At 41.5% G+C, this 20377-nt stretch overlaps 1 protein-coding gene across 2 annotated transcripts in view; it reads left to right on the top strand.

The window, feature by feature from the left end:
• The window catches only part of ncanb (neurocan b), a 138434-nt gene that overhangs the window by 67428 nt on the left and 50629 nt on the right, over positions 1–20377 (top strand). For both annotated transcript variants that reach the window (XM_089001105.1, XM_089001106.1), the window contains exon 10: positions 17250–17366. In XM_089001105.1, the coding sequence (XP_088857231.1) occupies positions 17250–17366 (117 nt within the window). The remainder of the gene's footprint in view (positions 1–17249; positions 17367–20377) is intronic.

A 20377-nucleotide genomic window follows, 5' to 3' on the forward strand; every position in this document is an offset into this window, starting at 1 on the left:
CTCTCTCTCTCTCTCTCTCTCTCTCTCTCTCTCTCTCTCTCTCTCTCTCTCTCTCTCTCTCTCTCTCTCTCTCTCTCTCTCTCTCTCTCTCTCTCTCTCTCTCTCTTTCTCTCTGTCTGTAACCCCATGCCCCACTGCTGCGTTCTTGACCAATCACGTGGCTTTGACCGATGACTGGGGGCAAGGAATAGAGGACAAAAACAGTGGCCACCATTTTCTTGTTAGGAGAACGGGCTCGTTTGCGAATGACACATCACTCATTGTGGCAGCTCCGTGTGTATCCCGAAAAATAGTTCGGATGCCGAGGTAAAATGTTCATAAATGTAACGTTCGTAAACCGAAAAGTTCATAAGCCAAGGGGTTCGTAAACCGATGTTTCACTGTACTAAATTGCTATCAGCGGGCCACTGCGGTCTCAATTTTTCAATCCCGTTGTATCACAGCGATACCCGGCAAGCATCACAAGTCAGGCTGAAACCAAGATCTAAATCCCAAATCTTAGAACTGCTCGTCAGACAAGTCCCTTGCCTTGAAAATGCACAATGGACACTAAATCCATTCCTTTTGTAAGCATCAGTCCAGATAACAGTGAGGTGGGAGCATCCAGATCTTAGTCGAGTAATTAGAAGGACAGCATGAGTGCAATTAGGTGGACTGTGGGTGAAACAAACATCCTCGCTTACCCCCAACAAATCAATGTAGACACAATCTTACTCGACGGGCCTCATAATTGACTACACCGCCGCCTCCATTTCGAATTGTTTTTCATTCATTCACTCGCTTTTGTTGAGCTCCCGCCAAACAAACATCGGCCGCCCCTCTCTTTCCTTCTCTCTCGCCTCACTGGCAATCGCGCTTGTTTGTCAAAACATGTTGTTATTGATTTCGTTGATAGCTGATGGGCGCGCCACCGTGGTGGCAAAGCGCAGAAAAAATTAAAATCATTCCTCACAGCGCCGGCTGCCCAATATTCAGCCGCAATGTGTTTTTAATTGAAAATTTCTTGGAGCATTGCCTTCTGCCCACTGTTTTCTCAGTTCAAGCCATTACATGAACTTTTTTTTTTTTTTTGGGGGGGGGGGTTCCTTTGGTCAATTGGCCGCGCAAAATCGCATGTGGGAACATTATAAGACATAATGATAAAAAGCACTGCTTGCGCTTTCAAAACTAATACAATTACAGTGATACCTCTGTTTACGAATCCCTTGGCTTACGAACTTTTCGGTTTACGAACGTTAAATTTATGAAAATTCTACCTTGGAATACAAACCTTTTTCGGGATACACACGGAGCTGCCTCATAGAGTGATGTTCGCGAACGAGCCCGTTCTTCTAACAACAAAATGGCAGCCGACTGCTTTTGTTATATCGATAGTACTGCTTATTACGATACTATTTCTATGAACGCAAGGATAAAATTTACATGCCGCAGGATCGGATATATCGATAGTCCGGTTATATCGATATTTTTTCCGACTCCCGAGAATATCGATATAACGAGACTTTACTGTATTTTCTTTGCACCGTTCCGCAAGTAGTAAACATGACACCGCTACGTTAATTTCTCCAACTAGCCACCAACTGGCTTAATGCAATAAACTTGGCCCTCTTGATTACAATTCTACTTGGAAATCTAAGAAAAATATAAATCCCTGCGGTGTCTGGGAACCAATTAAGTTCGTAAGCCAAGGTATCACTGCACATATTAAAGAAGTGACAGGGTTAAATGGCACTTTTCAAACACATTGTAAACATATTTCAATCGCAAAAAAAAAATCCACCCATAAAAAGAAAATATAAAATCCGATGTCATTGATTCATTCTGCTTGTTTGGACGTGAGCCGCGGTCGAGAGTGAGTGTGAGTGTGATTGTGCTTGTTGTCTTGATGTTCTACTGCCCAATATGTATCCATGACTGTTGCTATACTTTCCCACTGACAAGAGCATTTAAGTAGAAAAAGTAAAACCTAAAAATAAAAAAGAGCGCAATAATAGCAATTGAACAGTATACAGTTAAAAAACAACTAAAACAAAAACAAAAAATATTTCGATACAAAAGCATCGAATAAAACCATTTGCACGGACTACCTCTTCAGCAACTATTTGTTGTTGTTTATTTGATAATGTTGATTTAATAATTAAAAAAATCAACATCAACACTACAATTCAGTAATACCATTCAAGAAGGATTGATTTTGTACTGAGCGTCTATTTTGAAACCGATTCCGTTTCTCGTTGGGTCCTTGTTTTCCAAAGTAAAACCGGACTTGCAAATGCCGTCCTTTGATTAAACACAAAAGATAATGAGTCTGCTTTCATGAAAGACGACAGAAATCACAAATATTGAAGAGGCTGAAATCAGACGATTTGGAAAATGTTATGGCTTTAAAACGATTCCACAATTGTTGAAGTCAATGTGTTAGCGATCGATTCCTTTTGTCATCTACTTGAATACATTTTCCTGTTCGGATCTTACCTTGCATAATAGCCGTGCCCCCTGTCTCTTATAGAAAGACATTTGAATAAATGACTCCCGTCGGACGATTCCAAGACTAAAATCCCTCGTGTCGCGCTAACCTTTTGTAGTTGTCAGGTGTTACCGCCGAGGAGATTACAAGAAGAAAAGGGCAGCGGGGGTAGACATCGTGAGATGGAATGAAAAAACAGAATAGGAGAGAGGTTATACCGCATGTGTGTCCTCGAAGGGATTGTATTGTAAGTGGACGTGTATAAACTCCACAGTAATCAATAATAAAATAGTAGCCTTGTCCTTTGATGCTTTTATCTTGTTTAAAGGGCCACTTTCTTTCTTCAGTCAGGTTTCTTTCCCTGGTTTTGTGATGTTGCGTTTGACCTCCGTCATAATTTGGGATTACGTTCTCGGTACTTCTCAGTCTGACATGCATAAAAACTCAATGTGTTCTCAGAAGTTGCTCGTATCTCAATTCAGTTGAAAGCCTCCCCGACTTTGATCCTTTTTCCAAGAAGAAGCAGGCACCCAGCAACATCAATAGCTCTCAAATAAATTGGTGAGTTAAATTCAGGCACAGAGAAAGGTTGAAATGTGCCGATGTTTGGTATGAAAGGGTGAAGATAAATGGAATCAGGGGCAAACCAGAGTGGCTTATTACCAGTGTTTCAGCGGATGGATGTTTCATGCTATCCGCCAGCTCAGAGACTCCAATTGATTTGTCTGCCTCCATCCCTTTCTGACATTCATATTTTTCTCTTTTCTGGCTACTTTTATCGGCCATGACCCCTGTGTCACTTTTTTTTTCACTTTGGGTCTTTGCTGTGAATCCTGTTTTGGTCTGCCGCTTGTACTCAGCAGCAACTCAAAGCAGTCAGTCCCTATAGGCTATATTCTTCCATCTACACTTACGCCCGTTTTTCTTTTTTTTTTTAAACGTACCTGACCTTGCACACATTTCCTTCAAAATCTACATGCTTTTTTCCCATCCAGAAACACTTACATTGACCCGGCAATTAATGCACAAATAGTAAAGAGTTATGATTCATTTTATTCCGAGTCTTGCTGAAAGGCTTGGAACGTGGAATTTTCCCAAAACTTGTGAATGTCCGTGAAATATATGAGGAGAAATATAACACACTTAGAAGTAAAGTGTGTTTTTTATTTTCAATTCTGTATGCCATCATTCCAATAAAAGTAGTTGAACCAAAACAGAGGACTTGAATAGGTCCAGTTATAAAAAGAAAGGTGCTGACCTGCCACTCTGGTAATCAGGGGGCGATTCACCTTCATGCAAACACGTTGACATCCGGCATAAAAACACTTGCAAATAATAATTGTATGTATATTTAACATCTCCTATGGAACCTATGGGCACTACCCTAACCTGAATTATTAAGAATCTCCACTGACATAAAGAGAAAAAAAATTACCATTCAGTCAAGCCCATTGGTATTTTTCATTTATAGCGTGCCAGAAAGTCCGGTAGGCAGTTACGCCATTAGGCTAACGATATCAAACACCATTACTGCTTATTTAACGAAATCCTTTGCCAGAAGGCATAAAGCACGGCCGCAAACTTGTCCGAGCTGACTGTGGTGTTGACTCTCTGTCCGCACGAAATAGTGAATTAATGAGGCGGGACAAGTGTGTCGAGAAGAAGCTTAAATGCAGAGGGGAGAACTCACTCTTATGGGTCTCTAAGACTGTCTCACTGGAAGAACACAGTCTTTCACTCGTGGATGCTGGGCTTCATCATTAGCAGTTGCCTATTTATATGCATCAATGCTTTTCATGAGCTAACACTGATAACACTGTTAGCTAACACTCATCTCATACTGCAGCTTTTCACACGCACACACACACCGCACACACACACGCACAGAGAGACAGATAGACAGACAGATTGATTATACTGTATATCCTTTTATTTAAAACCATCCCCATCCTGCTTGACTTTTCTGTTACTTCAGCAACACCTGTCGTCTGTGGAGGAAATTATAACTCATCAGGATTTGTTACAAGGCAAATATTTGCAAAAGTGTGATGAAAGGATAAAAGAAGAAGTAAAAATCACGCGACCATTAAACAATTCAGTTGGGGCTCTTCAACAACGTAAATAAGCGTAATCGGCGGCCCATTTGACATTTTGGTTCAAGAAAATTTATTCTTGAATAGTTAGTCCAAAACTCAACATCCATGTTTTAGGAAACGTCAAATCAGCCCCTAAAAGTGAATTGATGCAGTAGAGATGCAACCTGATCGAAACGCTGTCTTAAACGAGTATGTTTATGATGTCATAAAGGTGTCTTATTATCTCCGCTGTCACAACACAACTTGATTATTGGTCCTCTGGAGGGCCGTCACATGCTGTTGTGTTTTACTCTGCAGACGAAACCACCCAGATGTCCTATTAAGGCAGACTAATGACTGACTCTCCTGATCCTTACTGCTCCCGCATTCCCCTCCTGCCATTGCTTGAAACAGATTTTTTTTCTGTTGTTGTGTTTTTTATGGAGACTTTTTCATTTCACACTGCTCTCAAAAAGATCTTTCAGGGGCCCACACACAAAAATATACTGTGTTGAATTCAGTCACACAACAGATGCTGCTTGCTGTTTCCCCCACTTGCACAACAAAACATTTAAAGGACAACCGACATCACATTTTTGTTTCATAACTGACATCAGAAAAACGTTTTATACCATCTAAAATACCCAAAACACGCAGTATGATATTTTTAGTCAAATGCAAAACACCAATAAAAATGACAAAAAAGTGTCCAAAATCTGCAAAAAAATGAACCCAGAGGTGGCCAGTTTCAGAAGGTCCCGCCCCATTGTTCGTGGCGTTACCCCAAGACGTCTTGCCTTGCTGGGGAATCAAAACAATGGCTTCAGATTCAAAGAATATGCTTTCTTGTTACTCATCCAGTTATGAATATGATTCAAATAGTTCTGAAGAGGAAAGCATACGTTTGCAATCTATTAAAGAATTTATTCCGTGCACTAAAAAAGAGGCAGAAAATGGCGACAAAGCTCCGTGTAAGGAATTAATAAGCCTGTTTCCACAGGCTGACTAATTCCTCTTTTTGGTGCTACACGAAATTTTCAGACCAAACAAGTACACCAAAATGCATTGACGTGATGGAAGGACTGCTACAATGTCCTTTTTTCGGTCAGGGGCGGTCCTTCAGTGACGTAGGATGAGGACTCGTCACCAACTCAAAAACACAACTTCCGGAATATTCTTAAAACGTAAAATATAGCTATATGCGGTGGAATCTTTGTAAAATACTCTCAGTAGAAGTCATTTGAAGCCATTTTACAAATTATGGACACAACGTCTCCGGAGACGTCGGTTGTCCTTTAATTATGTATTTCTCTGGTTGCAAATGTGGGCCTCGTGCTTACATATTGTTCAACATAATGGCAAACTCATTTGCATTTACCTTTTCCGACTTTGCAATAACCCCTTTCTCCAAGGGTCCATACATTTCAAGAGAAAAAAAATATGACGCAACCATCCAAAAATTTTCACATTTGATGATCATTGATGAGTTCTATGGTTTGGAGCTTTTTATAACAGTTCCTCCGAGATTACGCATCTTCTTGGAAACATAAATATGGATGTGCACATCTTCCAGAATTTCTTTGCAAACCAAAACAGCATCACCTACGCACGCATGTCAACAATAAAGCTGACGTTTTGGTGAGATTTTATGAGTAATTTCTTCGAAAGTGTGCACAGACGCTCCACACCTTACAAAGGAGATATTATCCGAGTGGTCATTCGTACGTAAGGTGAATTTGTTCCTAAGTTGCTTCAGTGCTATATTTTGTATGGAATGTATGTTTAAGTCAAACACTGAAGGTGGAAGTTTAAAACGCACACGCTCTAACAGTCGTAAAATAAATTCACACCTACTGTAGTACGACGACATATATCCTTGGATCTTCAGTTAGCCATTACTGAAGCTGCAGGCATATAATTACTGAATTACGTGCCAGCAGCCATTACTTTTTGTTATGCATCGCGTCCTCCTGGAGCATCAAATGGAAAGAGGGATTTCCTCCTCGCTCACATACTCTACACAGCCAATTGTAAGCGAGCTCGACACCTCCTCCTCAGAGAGTCAACTGGTAAGAGGAATTTCCTCCCCACCCACATACGCTACACAGCCATTCGTAACCGAGCTCGGCGGATCGGGGCCTGAACTCCTTGACAACAGTACAGCGCTGATTGGTCAGCCTTGGTGACCGTCGTGTAAACATCCAGCCCTTGAAACCTCTAATGTGTCTGAGTACGTGCATGTGCATGAAGCACAGTAGGCAGCCAGTCGCAAGCAAGCTGGGCCGGAAAAAGCCGCACAATACAAAATCTAATTTACATAATCTGTCCAAACATTTTTCCACATACCCGCAAAAATACTCGTATGTGCCGTTGTTCGTAACTCGAATGTTTGTATGTCGGGGAGCGTCTCTAGATTGAAACTAAAAATATCAAGGAATTACCAAAACAGTTGGTTTTCTTTTATTTAATCTTTTAGTAGGTTACTGCAGAAAACAGCGAACAATGTTAATAGTTTTCAGTACAATACATTTTCAATACAGAAAATGTCCCACTGTGCTTTACCCTGTGGTAAATGCAGCAGCATTGGCGGCGCCGTTCAGCACCGAGCATCCGTCACAATGCCTCACGCAGCATGGGCGAGGGCCCTCCTTAGGCGGGTCGTGTGGGACACACACCCACATGATCAGTCTCCAGCGGAGGTGAGGTCTCGAGGGGAGTGTGCCGCAAAGGTATAAATTACATCCCGGTGAGAATAGAGACGTGTTTGCGAATTGAGGCGCCGCCCTCGAGGGACTTGAGAAAGAAGTTGTTCCTTCTGGATGGCGACGGCATTTGAGAGGGTCGTGTGGAGTTCTTTGTCGAGTTTTAAAGCAGGTCTCAAAGCAAAATGCCCACGAGCTTGTTCCTCTTATTAATGCCGTTTGGCTGTCAGAGAAAAAGCTTGATTTTTCTTTTACCCACAAAGGGGGAAGGAAACATGCAGGCAGACGAGGGACAATGAAATCCCCAATCTGTGCTCTCTTATTCAGATGTAAGACCGTATTTTCTTTTTTTTTTGTATTTCTTTATTTATTTAATATATCAGGGGAAAACATGCATTTGCACAAGTTCAAGGAGTCCGTGTGTTCTTTTTTTGTTTTCGGAGCTATGAAACGAACAAGAAGAACTTTGGTGATTTTTGCTTCCATATGATGTCATCCCTTTAAGCGGCTTTGTTAATCCTACTTATGAAAGTGGAGGCTGCAAATAAACAGCGGAAATGCGTCAAAAAGCCGGATAAGATGTTTTGTTGTTTGAGGAGGAAATCATTTTCTTCGCCAAAACACATGCTTACATTTAGAAAATTAGATCATCCAAATTCTGCTGGACCACGTTAATGCACTACATACAGACACAGCTAATTGAATTGTTCCTGTGTGCCTCACACTTTTTGTTTGCAGGGCATAAACATGTAGATTTGTGAAGTATATTTGTATACCTGCTGTGTGTGACTTAATGCAATGGACAGTATATTGAATTTGAACAGTGTAAAGCCAAAAACACAACCAGTGATGAAAACGTTCCACACGTTATTTGGCCATCGCATTATCCATTCATTCAATCTATTTATGAGATTTGCAGGTGTATCTAGCCCAGCTGACCATACACCTTGAACTGGCCGCTACGCAATCACAGGGCTCAAACATTTAGCCTCACGTGCACAGCTACAGACAATTGTGTTCGATTAACATACTGACCGTGTTTGTTTGTAAAAAGTAGGAGAAAGCAAACCTGCTTTGACAAACCATGCAACCCGGAGCTCACATTCAAAGCCATGCCTTTTGAACTACTGTATCAGATACATGTTCTGACTCGTCCAATGCTATTTGTTACATTTTATATATTTTTTGAAGGTCAAGTATTCTCCTGAGACTATAATGGCCAAAGCAAAAGATGTGGAAAGGTCAAATACACCCAAAATGTTTATATTAATTATAATGAACTGAACTCATTCACGTCCAGACGATGTGCAAAAATGTGTCCTCTCCAGTGCCAAGGTTTTTGTTATTTTCACTCAAATTCCAGCACCCGCAAAAGATTGAGTTTTAGGACTATGTAAACATTCAATGTAGCGTCTTCACAGTCTCTTCTTTCATCAGAAAAAGAGAGATTAATTCCTAAGTTAGATGTGTCTGGAGTTATCTGAGCTTGAATTGGGGACGGCTGTACAAAATACAATACATATTGATTTACATAGTGCTTTAAAAACAGCTGAAGATGTAACAATGCGCTAACATGGACAAAAGGCAAATACTTCCCCCTTGCGGAAGTAAAAAACATTGTCAGAGGTCTGACCAGTGCTTTATCGACACCCCCTCCGAGAAAAAACAAAATCCAAACAAATTCGGGAACGGCGCACCACGTCACAAATTTCAATTCCCGAATAAATTCTATCAAATCATATGAAATCAGCTTCACTTAAACACGAAATTAGAAATAACACAAAAATTTGTCACTGCAAGGAAAACACGGACAACAGAGTGTAGTGCACTAAGTAGACTGACAAGACTTGTCAGTACCTAGCAGCTAGGTAGTGTGCATCTGTGACTGTGCTCTGGCCGTGTTGTTTCGTGTTTTTAAAAGTGACTTGAAACAGCGCTCTGTTGTACACCACTGCTACACATGCTCACATTGCGTGCCACATGAAATGAACACATCATACAGAGCCATCTCTATTTTGAATATCACACTTGACGTACAACAATGCGTGCTCCCTGCTATAAGTCCCCCTCATGAATAGTTGATGACCCATGGTGGACTTTTATCTGCACACACATCTTTTTTTAACCTTCGCGCGTGCTGAAAATTGTCAGATTATTAAAATTACAACAGGCTGGAAATAAGCGCAAAAAGCACCAGGAAAAAGATCCTTGGCGGTGCACAATCATTCTGTTGAGTGAGGACAACCTGGGACTTGTCAGGTGTAACAACAGATCGCTTTTTTTCTGCTATCAGAAAACTTTTTTTTCCCACCTCACTCGCTGTCCTGTCTGGACAAATGTACCATTGCCAGGTCATACTGAGGTTGCATTGTACACACGCAACACCAATTGGGATAGTCTCCAACCCAGGTGTGACTCTCATGAGGACAAGCGGCAAAGAAAATGCATGGGTGGATGGAAAATTTCACCAAAGGACAAGCCGCTTATGTGTGTGTGAGCTTCATAGCGTTTTTTTAGGATATTGCCACCTACTACAGCATTTGAAATTCGTTATTTAATAGTAATAATGATTTCTTTTCGAAGCATTTAATTTCTAAGCACCTTTCAAAACTCTCAAGGACACTTTACAGTCACTGTATTTTTTTTTTTTTTTTTTTGTGCGGGTGAGCTGCATTTAAGGTCAGTGTGGCATTTATTTCGATGCACAAACATTTTTTTAAATTACATACAAGCTACTGTATGTTTTATTTGTATTATTCCTGTGTGTCAAGATGAGCCAAGCATTCACCCGTGAATGTAAACTGATGAGCACCATCAACAGCGAATTTTACATTCATTTTCTTTTCCCCAGTGTTTGCCCTGTTATGTATTATGATGTGGACTAAGAGATTGTGGATGTTGCACACGTTGTTTTACGCCTGAACAAACACACACACACCACACACACACACACGCACACAGAAATCGAAACTGTCTCCCCCTGCAGCGCTCATCACTCCCAGCCTGTCATAGACATCTCATCTCGAACAACAATATTTGTAGCCTATACTGTGTGGCCGAGCCTTCTCGAACTCTTGTGTTCTAATCAGAATTGGAGTCAGAAATCTAACAAAAACAACCTTGGACATTAAAAATTCAATTCATGAGTTTGTATTTCAAATACAGTAAAGTCTCGTTATATCGATATCGGATATATCGATAGTCCCGGTTATAGCGATACTATTTCTATGCACGCACGGAGTAAATTACATGCAAACATGGTCGGATATATCGATAGTCCCGGTTATATCGATATTTTTTCGGACTCCCTTGAATATCGATATAACGAGACTTTACTGTATGTTTCAGTAGATCCTTACTACTTGTCGAGGAATCAGAACCAATAAGACAAAATACGTACATGGGCATACATAAAGCGAAATGCCATAGCTAGCTTTCTATCTATTTGAGTTACTTCCGGGTTGAGTGAACGCTGGCACGTGTGGCTGCCGCTGCTCACCCACAGAAAAACATCTAACAGTGACTGTTAAGTGACCTTGAGAGTTTTGAAAGGCGCTTAGAAATGAAATGTATTATTATTATTATTATTATTATTATTATTATTATTATTATTATTATTATTATTATTATTATTATTATCATTCACGCTGGTGCGTGTGGCTGCCGCTGCTCACCCACAGAAAAAAACGGATGCTGTGACTGTAAAGTGACCTTGAGAGTTTTGAAAGGCGCTTAGAAATGAAACTATAGACAGGCTAACAAATCTCATCTGCATTTTTTCTCCCTTTAAACAACACCTATTTGAACACTAACACTGGAACAACACGTGCAGATGGATAATATAATAATAATACGCCCCCAACCCCCCCAGGCATACCTTCTTTATCTTCTGTGAAGAATTACTAACATTACCGCTCTACTGGGGAGCTGAGATTGTTGTCATTTTACTTCCATCTATCCATTTCCCCCTCCGCTTTATCGTCACGAGGGTCACAGGTGGTGCTAAAGCCTATCCAAGTTGTTTTGGGGCAGTAGGTGGGGGACACACAAGTCGGGGGGAGAATTTAGAATGTTCCATTCGCTCCCCCAGCATGTTTTGGGAATGTAGTTGAAAACAGGCGCACCCAGAGATAACGGATACAAGCCCGGGGAGAACATACAAACTCCACACAGGAAGGCATCAAACACAGAACCTCTGTACTGTGAGGTTGATGTGCGAACCACTGCCTCACCGGTCTGCACTGTAATTTGACTTATCACACCCCAAAAAATTGCAAGAGGACCAAAGAATAATAATTGCATATTCAATCGCAATCACAATATTGTGGAAAAATCATTAATTTGTCATTATTTTATTTTGTCCAAATCGATCTCAGCTCTACCCTCAAGGCACCGCGATACTAATTTTCCCACATCCTGTCACTGATGTATTCTGTAGACTCATCTTTTCTCCGTCTGTCTCTCGCTCTCCCTCTCCCTCGCCTGTCATCCCGTGTGCACAAACACATGTCGGCCATGCATGTGACTACACCAATATTTCACCCACTGAGTCGTGGCGGCCATGACGATGGCCATGAGGGCTCTATTAAAGTGGCAGCAGCTCAGCATTGTTCCCCACGCGCGCTGCTGCATCGCTCTTCTGGATTAGCTTCTCAATGCCAGACTTGGGTTATCAGGGTCCAACCTACAGAGGAGGCGGGTGGGGGGCTGTACGGGGGTGGGTGTTGAATGGGCCAAGTCATGACCTCGGTCTCTGCAAAGCTATTACAAGGTTCACTGATTATAACTACAGCCACGTGGACACTGATAAGCACAAGTAACAGCAAAAAAAAAACATAGCGACAAAACGACCAAAATAACATGTTATGTCTTATTGTGACTTGATGATGGCCGCATCCTATGTACCAAAATGGTATCTGCTGATATCAAATATTTTGCAATGTTAACATGAATTGGGAAGTTGTGCTATTCAAAGCGATTGATTTTAAATGTCCTACATTGTAAAATGCAGTAAAGTGACGTATAATAGATTAAAATGCAGGAAAACTACTCACCCTTGAAGACCAGATGAAGGCATTTGAAAAATACCGTCACTAATGGCGTTTCAGCTGAAATGCTGGAATCAAACTGCCCTGGTCGCTCAAATTAATTTGCGTCCGAAATGGATGATTATTAACACATTCACTGCCATTCCCGAATTTATTCTAAAATTGAAAAGCATGACGTGGAGCACCATTCCCGAATTTGTTCAGTTTTTTTTTTTTTTTTTTTGCGGGGGTGCGTTTCTAGCATCGGTCAGACCTCTGGCAATATTTTCCCTCCCATGAAGGTGTAGCGTTTACCAGTCTACCTTTTTTACAGATGCCCCCACTTTCAATGCAGATAACTCTACAACCAAGTAAGCTTGAAAAAAAAAGCGTCTAAGGTTTCTTATGCTGCATTGAATGTTTATGTAGTCCTAAAACTCAATATTGTGTGGGTGAAAATGAGAAAAAACCCTGGCACTGGAGTGGACACATTTTTGCACATCGTCTGGTAGTGAATGAGTTAACCCTTTCAGGGATAGTGGTTCGTATAGTGGACAGTTTATCATGTTACCAGGTTATTGGATGCAAGACTTGTGTATTGTCTGAGGAGACAGATGCTTTCCAATATAGTTTTGACATCCTGTTTGAAAAAAGATTATGGTCAGTATTACTTGACTTTTAAGGCATTTTATTTTCCCCACAACGTCATTCAAATGGCACCCAGTTCAACTTGTTCCCTTTATGCAACATCCGCATCGCTTTTCCGTGATATACATCCATTGCTCAGCATTCCTTCTCCGGCAATCCACTTTTCCTGTTACTTCTAAATCCCGATTTCATGCATATGCAGACCGACTCGTTTGCTAATCTCCCCACTGAAAGGCTGAGAAGCAACGTTGGATGGCGACCGTTTTTGAGCTGTGGAAGACACCGCTTTCGTAGGTTAGGGAATAGATGCTCATTTTATATTTTGGCTTCCAGCCCACTACTTCTACCCACTGCAAAAAAAGTAAAAAGTCGCAATGCGCTGGCCATCCTATTTTAAGAGCAGTATGTAATTAATCATAAGCAAGAGGCTTTAAGAGAGGCAGAAATGTTTGATTGCGTGGCTCTCTCGGCGGCTTCTCTGTCCCTCACCTGGCTGGCATCTCTTGACTTGTGATTTCCTCACTTAATTTGATCCACAACAACACAGAAGGGTGCTGCAGAATACAGAACGCAGCCCTTGAGAATGTACGCATAACGCATGAGCAAATGGCGCACGAGGCGCTGATCTTTACATGCTTTTCAAATTCCCTTCGCTGCGTTTCTGGTTCTCTTGTTCAAAGCCGCATGATGGTTGGTACGTCTGTGTAAACCCTCAGTCGTGCAGGAGTGGTCCATCCATGATGAAAAGGTTTCTTCAGCCGTCATCTGTACTTCTTTGAAGGTGTTGCACGTTTCGCTTCTCATCCAAGAGGCTATATTGCCTATAGCTCTGGCACTATATATATATATATATATATATATATATACTGAAAAACAAGACTTCCTGCGCGAGTCTTAAAACGTAAAATATAGTTTTATGCGGTGGAATCTTTGTAAAGTACGCTCAGTAGAAGTCATTTGAAGCGATTTTACAAATTATGGACGCAACTTATCCGCAGGCGTCGGTTGTCCTTTAAATGACACCGGAAGTCAAAATGCTCGAGAATGGCTGGCAGTGAATTTAATGATTAGAATTTAGTTTTACTATTGCTGCATATTGGAATCATTGCAATTGTTTTTATTTTCTTTTTGCTACTCCCGTAAGTGTCTGTTCTAGAGGGTAAAATTTCATGTTTTATAAGGGCTTCACTCTAGGGATTTTATTTTGCCAAAACCACATGGAAACAATATTTTGTGTCAAAATTGGATTGTTTCAAAATGTCGGTGCTTTTACATGAAGATGCTCCAAAGGTGCAGTTACACGTCAGGCCTGAAGAGGCACTGTAACATTACGACATTAAGTCATATTAGAGAACAAGAAGTCATTTCGATGTCAATGCACTCACACCTTGCAATGCAGCAATTAAGTAATTTATTAAATGATTGATTAACAAATGATTGATAACAAGTTTATATAATTGATTAGCTGTTCCGATCCTTTTTTAGGTCCAAATCGTTGGCATTTCCGCTCTTTAACCGTAAATGTTCTCTAATTGTGATTGTCCTCCATGACTGCACAATAACTACCTTGGTGGTAAATTAAAATAAAATATTTGCTTTTACTTCGGAAAACAATCATCAACAGTTTTGCTTCTTAACGACCAAACCAGTCACAGAACTATTACTATATTTTTTTCTGCACTGTTTTCATTTCGACGACGGGTGGAAATTGAAATGATTCCATATTTTTTATTCCAAGTCATTGATTAATCAACGAATGAATCAATGTAATCATTAGTTGCAACCCTACTCACAGCATTAGTGGAAGCAGGGGACAAACGTCAAGCACACACCTGCTGAATCTGTCCCTGTCACATGCTTTAATGGCTTTAAACGCGTTGTATGGTTAAGTGAAGTCTCCATCATGTGCCATATGAATGCAGATAAATAGCGTGTCCACTTGAGCTGTGATTAGGCCTGTTGTGGAGCTTTTCCCGCATGAGCATGCTGAGATAAACCACTTTCCCTTAACAACACTGCAGTGCAGATGACTGTGCCAGCAAGTGCGTGGAGATCTTGCAGGTCGCTTTCAAGGTGCTCCCAACTTAAATGGAGTTTTTTGTGTCTTTTGATTTTATTTTCTTGAGCAGTGGGGCGTGGGGTTAGCTTAGTCGTATTTATTATTATGATTATTTTATTGATTTTTTTTTGAACAGTTAGGAAAGGGAGAACATGGTCACATTGAGCATCATCTGGTCAAGACATCAAAACAAAACATAGATCACATGACCATCTCAATAAGACGTTTTATATTTCTTGCAATTCTGCTGATGCAATGTCCTGTTCACTATGCCGTATAAGAAAAAAAAGTAAAACAAATAATGAAAAAAGTCGTATTTTGAGAGAAAAACAGTTTAATTCAGCAGATGGCTCCCATTGTTTTGTTTTGTTTTGAATTTAGTCACACACATGCAATTTTAATCTTCTCTACAAGAGCTCGCAACACCGAATTGGAGAGTAAAGCACCTGCATTAAAAGCATTTTGATGTCACTAAGCTTTCTCTGACAATGAAACATTTTCCGCATGTCCGCCCCGAGGCTACCGGGCGTGATTTGATTCTGTGATTTGGAAGCATTCTTTGCTTCCTGCTCGCTAATTTGTGGGACGAAGGGCAGGGAGGGCAGGGGAGGGGGGACTCAAATGTGCCCGATCGCAGAAACATTTGAGGCCCGAACTCCATGGCCTGACATTTACGCCCCTCGGCGGAAGATCACGCCGTCTTCTCCCGACATACGTCATTAACCTTCCGGTGATGGATGATCCTCTCTGCCATTCAGCGCACAACTTACGTGGCGCTCTAGTATGCACTCGAACGAGATGTTGGCAGCCTGACGCGGGAGTCTCTCATGTCGTCTTGTAGGAAATTGAGCATAATCTGCTGTAAAATCTGTGTGCGCGCGCATGCGGTCATGTGTGGGTTGCCATTAACATTCATGGCAGCCACGCTTTCAGGGCAGCTTCGTTCCTTGTGGTGTACAGCAAGGGCTTCTATTATTAATTCTTCCGGATTGTTTGGGTCAAATTTAAGTCGTTTTGACATTTGACAGCAATTAAAATCCCCTTACTTTCTTTTTTTTTCTTTCTTTTTTTAAAACTGGATATGTTCTAGGTCAAATCGGATCTGCATTTATTCGAATGGATCTTACATTTAGCAGTATGTGTTCAAGTAAGGAAAATGGTGGAAATCTTGAAAGCCTTCTCACCATCTTTCTCACACGTATAGGGACTATAAATTAAAATGTAATTTTGTCTCCAATAAATGCCTCAACTTCAGAATACAAAGTGGAAGAAGAGTGTTGATTGTGCTGGCTGAAGTCAATATGCTATAGTTGTTTGCTAACTTTATGGGCATGACGACTGTCAATGAAGAAGCCTGTCAATCCACAAGCACGTGTTCCTCCCCCACTCACTCTATTTTTCATGTTTATACATTATTTTCTTTTCTAATACTAATTTAGATAAAGTATTACATGCTTTTTTTAGAGGCATACACTGTAGTTAAGGTGACGACCTGGCTAACGTGCTAGCTAATGTCGCTGATTAGCTCACACAGAACCTGACAATGAAACTACGCAAAACTAAATAAAAACACGATTGAAATGAATAAAACTACAGAGAACAACTTTTAACCTTTTCAAAAATTTGTTTAATTCCAATACTCAAGTGCACTTAATGTAAAATATGTCAATAATGAGTATCACAAGTAATGCTGTTTTCCACAGAGTGATTCTAGATTCGACAGTGCTCTGTTTTGATCCAGACATTTTTGACACATGAAAGAATATTCCAAGCTGAAAATGGGTGGATTTTTTAAAATTCTTATTATTATCTCCATGACTGCCCAACCTGGGAAACGTCCACCACAATAAAACTGTGAATCATCTCCTCTTTATTTGCACCGTATTCAATAGTGCAATAATTACGATGTCATCTTCCATTAAAAATCTTTTTCCCCAAACGGAGGCCTGAACTCATCTCCATAAATGATGGTTATTATCGTGCTCGTGCAGCAGTAATCTGTCATTAGAAGTACATGCTGCATGTACAAATGTGTGGTGATCAGCTCTTTTACGAGGGCAATGGCAAATTTGTCGGACGTGACCTCACTCGAGAGTTTAATGAGCATCCATTGCGATAAAAAGTGGCATGACGCACCAAACATCTGGCAGGGAGTCGGAAAAGAAACAGGTATTCGCTTCATTTGCCGTCCCGGTTTGTCAACATTTCTGGGTGCTCTCCTAATGCTCTTTCTTTGTTATGCAATGAATTATTCACTCGCTTTGTTCGCAGTTGAGACCAACCCGTGCCAGACCAACCCGTGCCTCCACGGAGGGAGCTGCCTGCAGGAGGGCGACGGTTATAGTTGCTACTGTCCACAGGGATTCTCCGGGGAAAGCTGCGAAATCGGTGAGTTGAAGTCCCCTCAGTTGGGACCTGGGTCAACAGATGGAGCCAAAGGCGGGCATATGTTGGTAGAACATTTAGCAGCTGTACGCCACTGCCTACTTCAGTGCACAAAGCGGCCCCAGGGCCCGTTTTTCTTTTCTCCTCAGAAATAAAATTAGACATGACCCACATCAGAATGCTGTTACGGAGGATTAGGGTCATGTGCCTTACATGGATTTTTTTATAGCGCTTTTTGTCATAAGAGTCATTACACCCAGAATAAATGTGGTGTAAAGTAAAAAAAAAAACATGAAACACATAACCATGCAAACACTGCCTTTCTTTGGTGTAAAACTGGAGTCACACTTGCTGATTAGCAGTTTGAAGTTTTACAGTATTTTCTTCCTTTTTTTATGGGCGGGGGTGTTTGTTTTTTTATTTTGAGGGAATTTCTTAGCTGGGCACAATATGATTGTGAGAGATGAGCAAACAAGCCACTTTTTTGACAATTGTTGCCTGCAATTAACCTCCTCTTCGTGATCAGAGAGGGGAGGGTGAGCAGTTACATGGGGAAGAGTGAAGAGGAGGCAGGGCGGAGGGAAGCTAAGGAGAGAGAGAGAGAAGAAGAAGAGAGATCTATCTATCTATCTATCTATCTATCTATCTATCTATCTATCTATCTATCTATCTATCTATCTATCTATCTATCTATCTATCCATCCATCCATCCATCCATCCATCCATCCAACCACCCACCCACCCATCCATCCATCCATCCATCTATCTATCTATCTATCTATCTATCTATCTATCTATCTATCTATCTATCTATCTATCTATCTATCTATCTATCTATCTATCTATCTATCTATCTATCTATCCATCCATCCATCCATCCATCCACCCACCCACCCACCCACCCACCCATCTATCTATCTATCTATCTATCTATCTATCTATCTATCTATCTATCTATCTATCTATCTGTCTGTCTGAACTCTTTCATACACTGTTGTTGTTTTTTTGTGGGGGTGGGGGACGCAAAAGCTCATCCACATATGATCTCTGATGTTTCAGTGCAATTTAGAATGAGGAAAGCAAGCTGGGGTACCCTCAGAAAAGCCAAGTAAGAATCTAAATGATTTATAAAATATTCAAATGATCTGCCTGGAATTCATATCATTTCCGCCAGTGTCAAAGGACCAAAAAAAAATCATAAATTTCATTCACCATATGGTTTCTTGCTAAACCCCTAGCGACTCAACCAACATCACGTCCTCTTCTACAAAGCAATGTATTTAATTGAACCAAAATCAATCAACGATCATCTCTGAAGACCAGATGGGGTTTTCCACATGTCAGCGGCCTCGCAGCTGTGATCTCCTTGTACTCCGCTGCATATTTCAATTCTCACGATCAAATATTCTCACCTTATTCAACCCGCAAGGGAGCAGCTTCATCCCTCCACTCAGCCGTGTGATAGGAGAGCATGTCCGTCATTGTGTGTGCGCGTTGTGCCGATGCGTACGCGGCAGTGACTTGCAAGGACACAGCAATCACAGGGGAGCTTGGAACTCAGTGAGGGGTGATGACGGCGATGGAAGCAGCAGTAGCACACGGCGGATGTTGTGGATGAGGGGCTGCCAGTGAATCATGAGAGGAGGCGGGCAGTGTTGCCTCCGACTGTGCAAATATCAAAAGGGACGCTTGCTGCTCCCGCTGTGAAAGGGGAACAACGGAAGCGGCCAATCGTCTCGTCACGCCGGCTTCCAGGCAAGAGGTGTGGAGCATTGTCTTTCTATCCGTCCTATTTAGATTTTCGGGCTTACATGGCAGCTGGAGGCAATTTGAGTCTGGACACAGAGGACTGGCCAGCGGTCAATCGCAAGTCATGTGACACCAAATGACCCTGAAGGGGAATTTTCTGTCTTCAATAAATCTTTTTGAATGGTGGAAAGAAGTTCAGGAAGGATGTGCAAACCCCATACGGGATGGCTTAAAGTGAAGTTGAAAGGCGGAACTCAGAAACTAAGGGTACTCAATACAAATCCTTATCTCATTCGCTCCCATTTCCGAATTTATTCAGGAATAGAAAAGTGTCACGTGGAGGTCCATTCCTGAATTTGTTCGGTTTTGGTTTTTCTTGCGGGGTGTGCCGATAAAGCACTGGTCAGACCTTTGGCAATGTTTCTCCCTTCCACGAGGGGGCAGCATTTGCCTTTTGTCCATGTTCGCCCTTTGTTAGAGCTTCAGCTGTTGTTAAGGCGCTATATAACTCAAAATTGTATTGTATTGTATTGTATTGTATTGTATTGTATTGTATTGTATTGTATTGTGTACAGCTGCCCTCATTTCAAGCTCGGATCACTCCAGACCCATATAACTTAGGAATTAACTCTTGTGATATCATGAGAGGCTGGCTCTCAGCGGGACAGGACAAGAAGTGCAATGGGCGACAGGTTTGGATACAAACAAAGGTTTTAATCAAAGGTTTCAGGGGGGATTCACAAGCAACAAAGGTTTGAATAGTGTCTCTTCCAATACTTAAATCAAAATAAAGTCTCTTCTGAGGTAAAACTGAAGACGGAGTTCTTTTCCAAGAGTCTCTAGGCCTCACCCCTCTTGACGTCCTCCTCATGTAGCCTAGCCACCTCAGCAAGGTCCAAATCCAGTGTCGTGTGGTCCCAACTGGTAATGAGTTCCACGCAACAATCAACTTCTTCACAGAGCACAGCAATCGAGCTTGTCTTTCCCCAAGCTCCACACTCAGAGGCTCTCTGCCTTAAGAGCCTTGCCTGCCAATCCCGCCCTGATCAGCTGCACGTGTGTGGTTTTAATTGCTGCCTTCCACCAGATGGGGCCAAGACTCTCTCTGGGTGGAGCCATCTTAGGGGGATGTATTTGCCCTCCAGGACACAGCCTCTCGTGACATCACACTCTTTTTTGCTGATGAAAGAAGAGAGTCCAAGGTTTCTTACACTGCATTGAATGCTAAGTCGTCCTAAAACTCAATATTCTGCCGGTCCCGGAAT

Source organism: Hippocampus bargibanti, linkage group LG07 (genome assembly GCF_051943395.1).
Source record: "Hippocampus bargibanti isolate YZ-2025 linkage group LG07, ASM5194339v1, whole genome shotgun sequence".
Lineage (NCBI taxonomy): Eukaryota > Metazoa > Chordata > Actinopteri > Syngnathiformes > Syngnathidae > Hippocampus > Hippocampus bargibanti.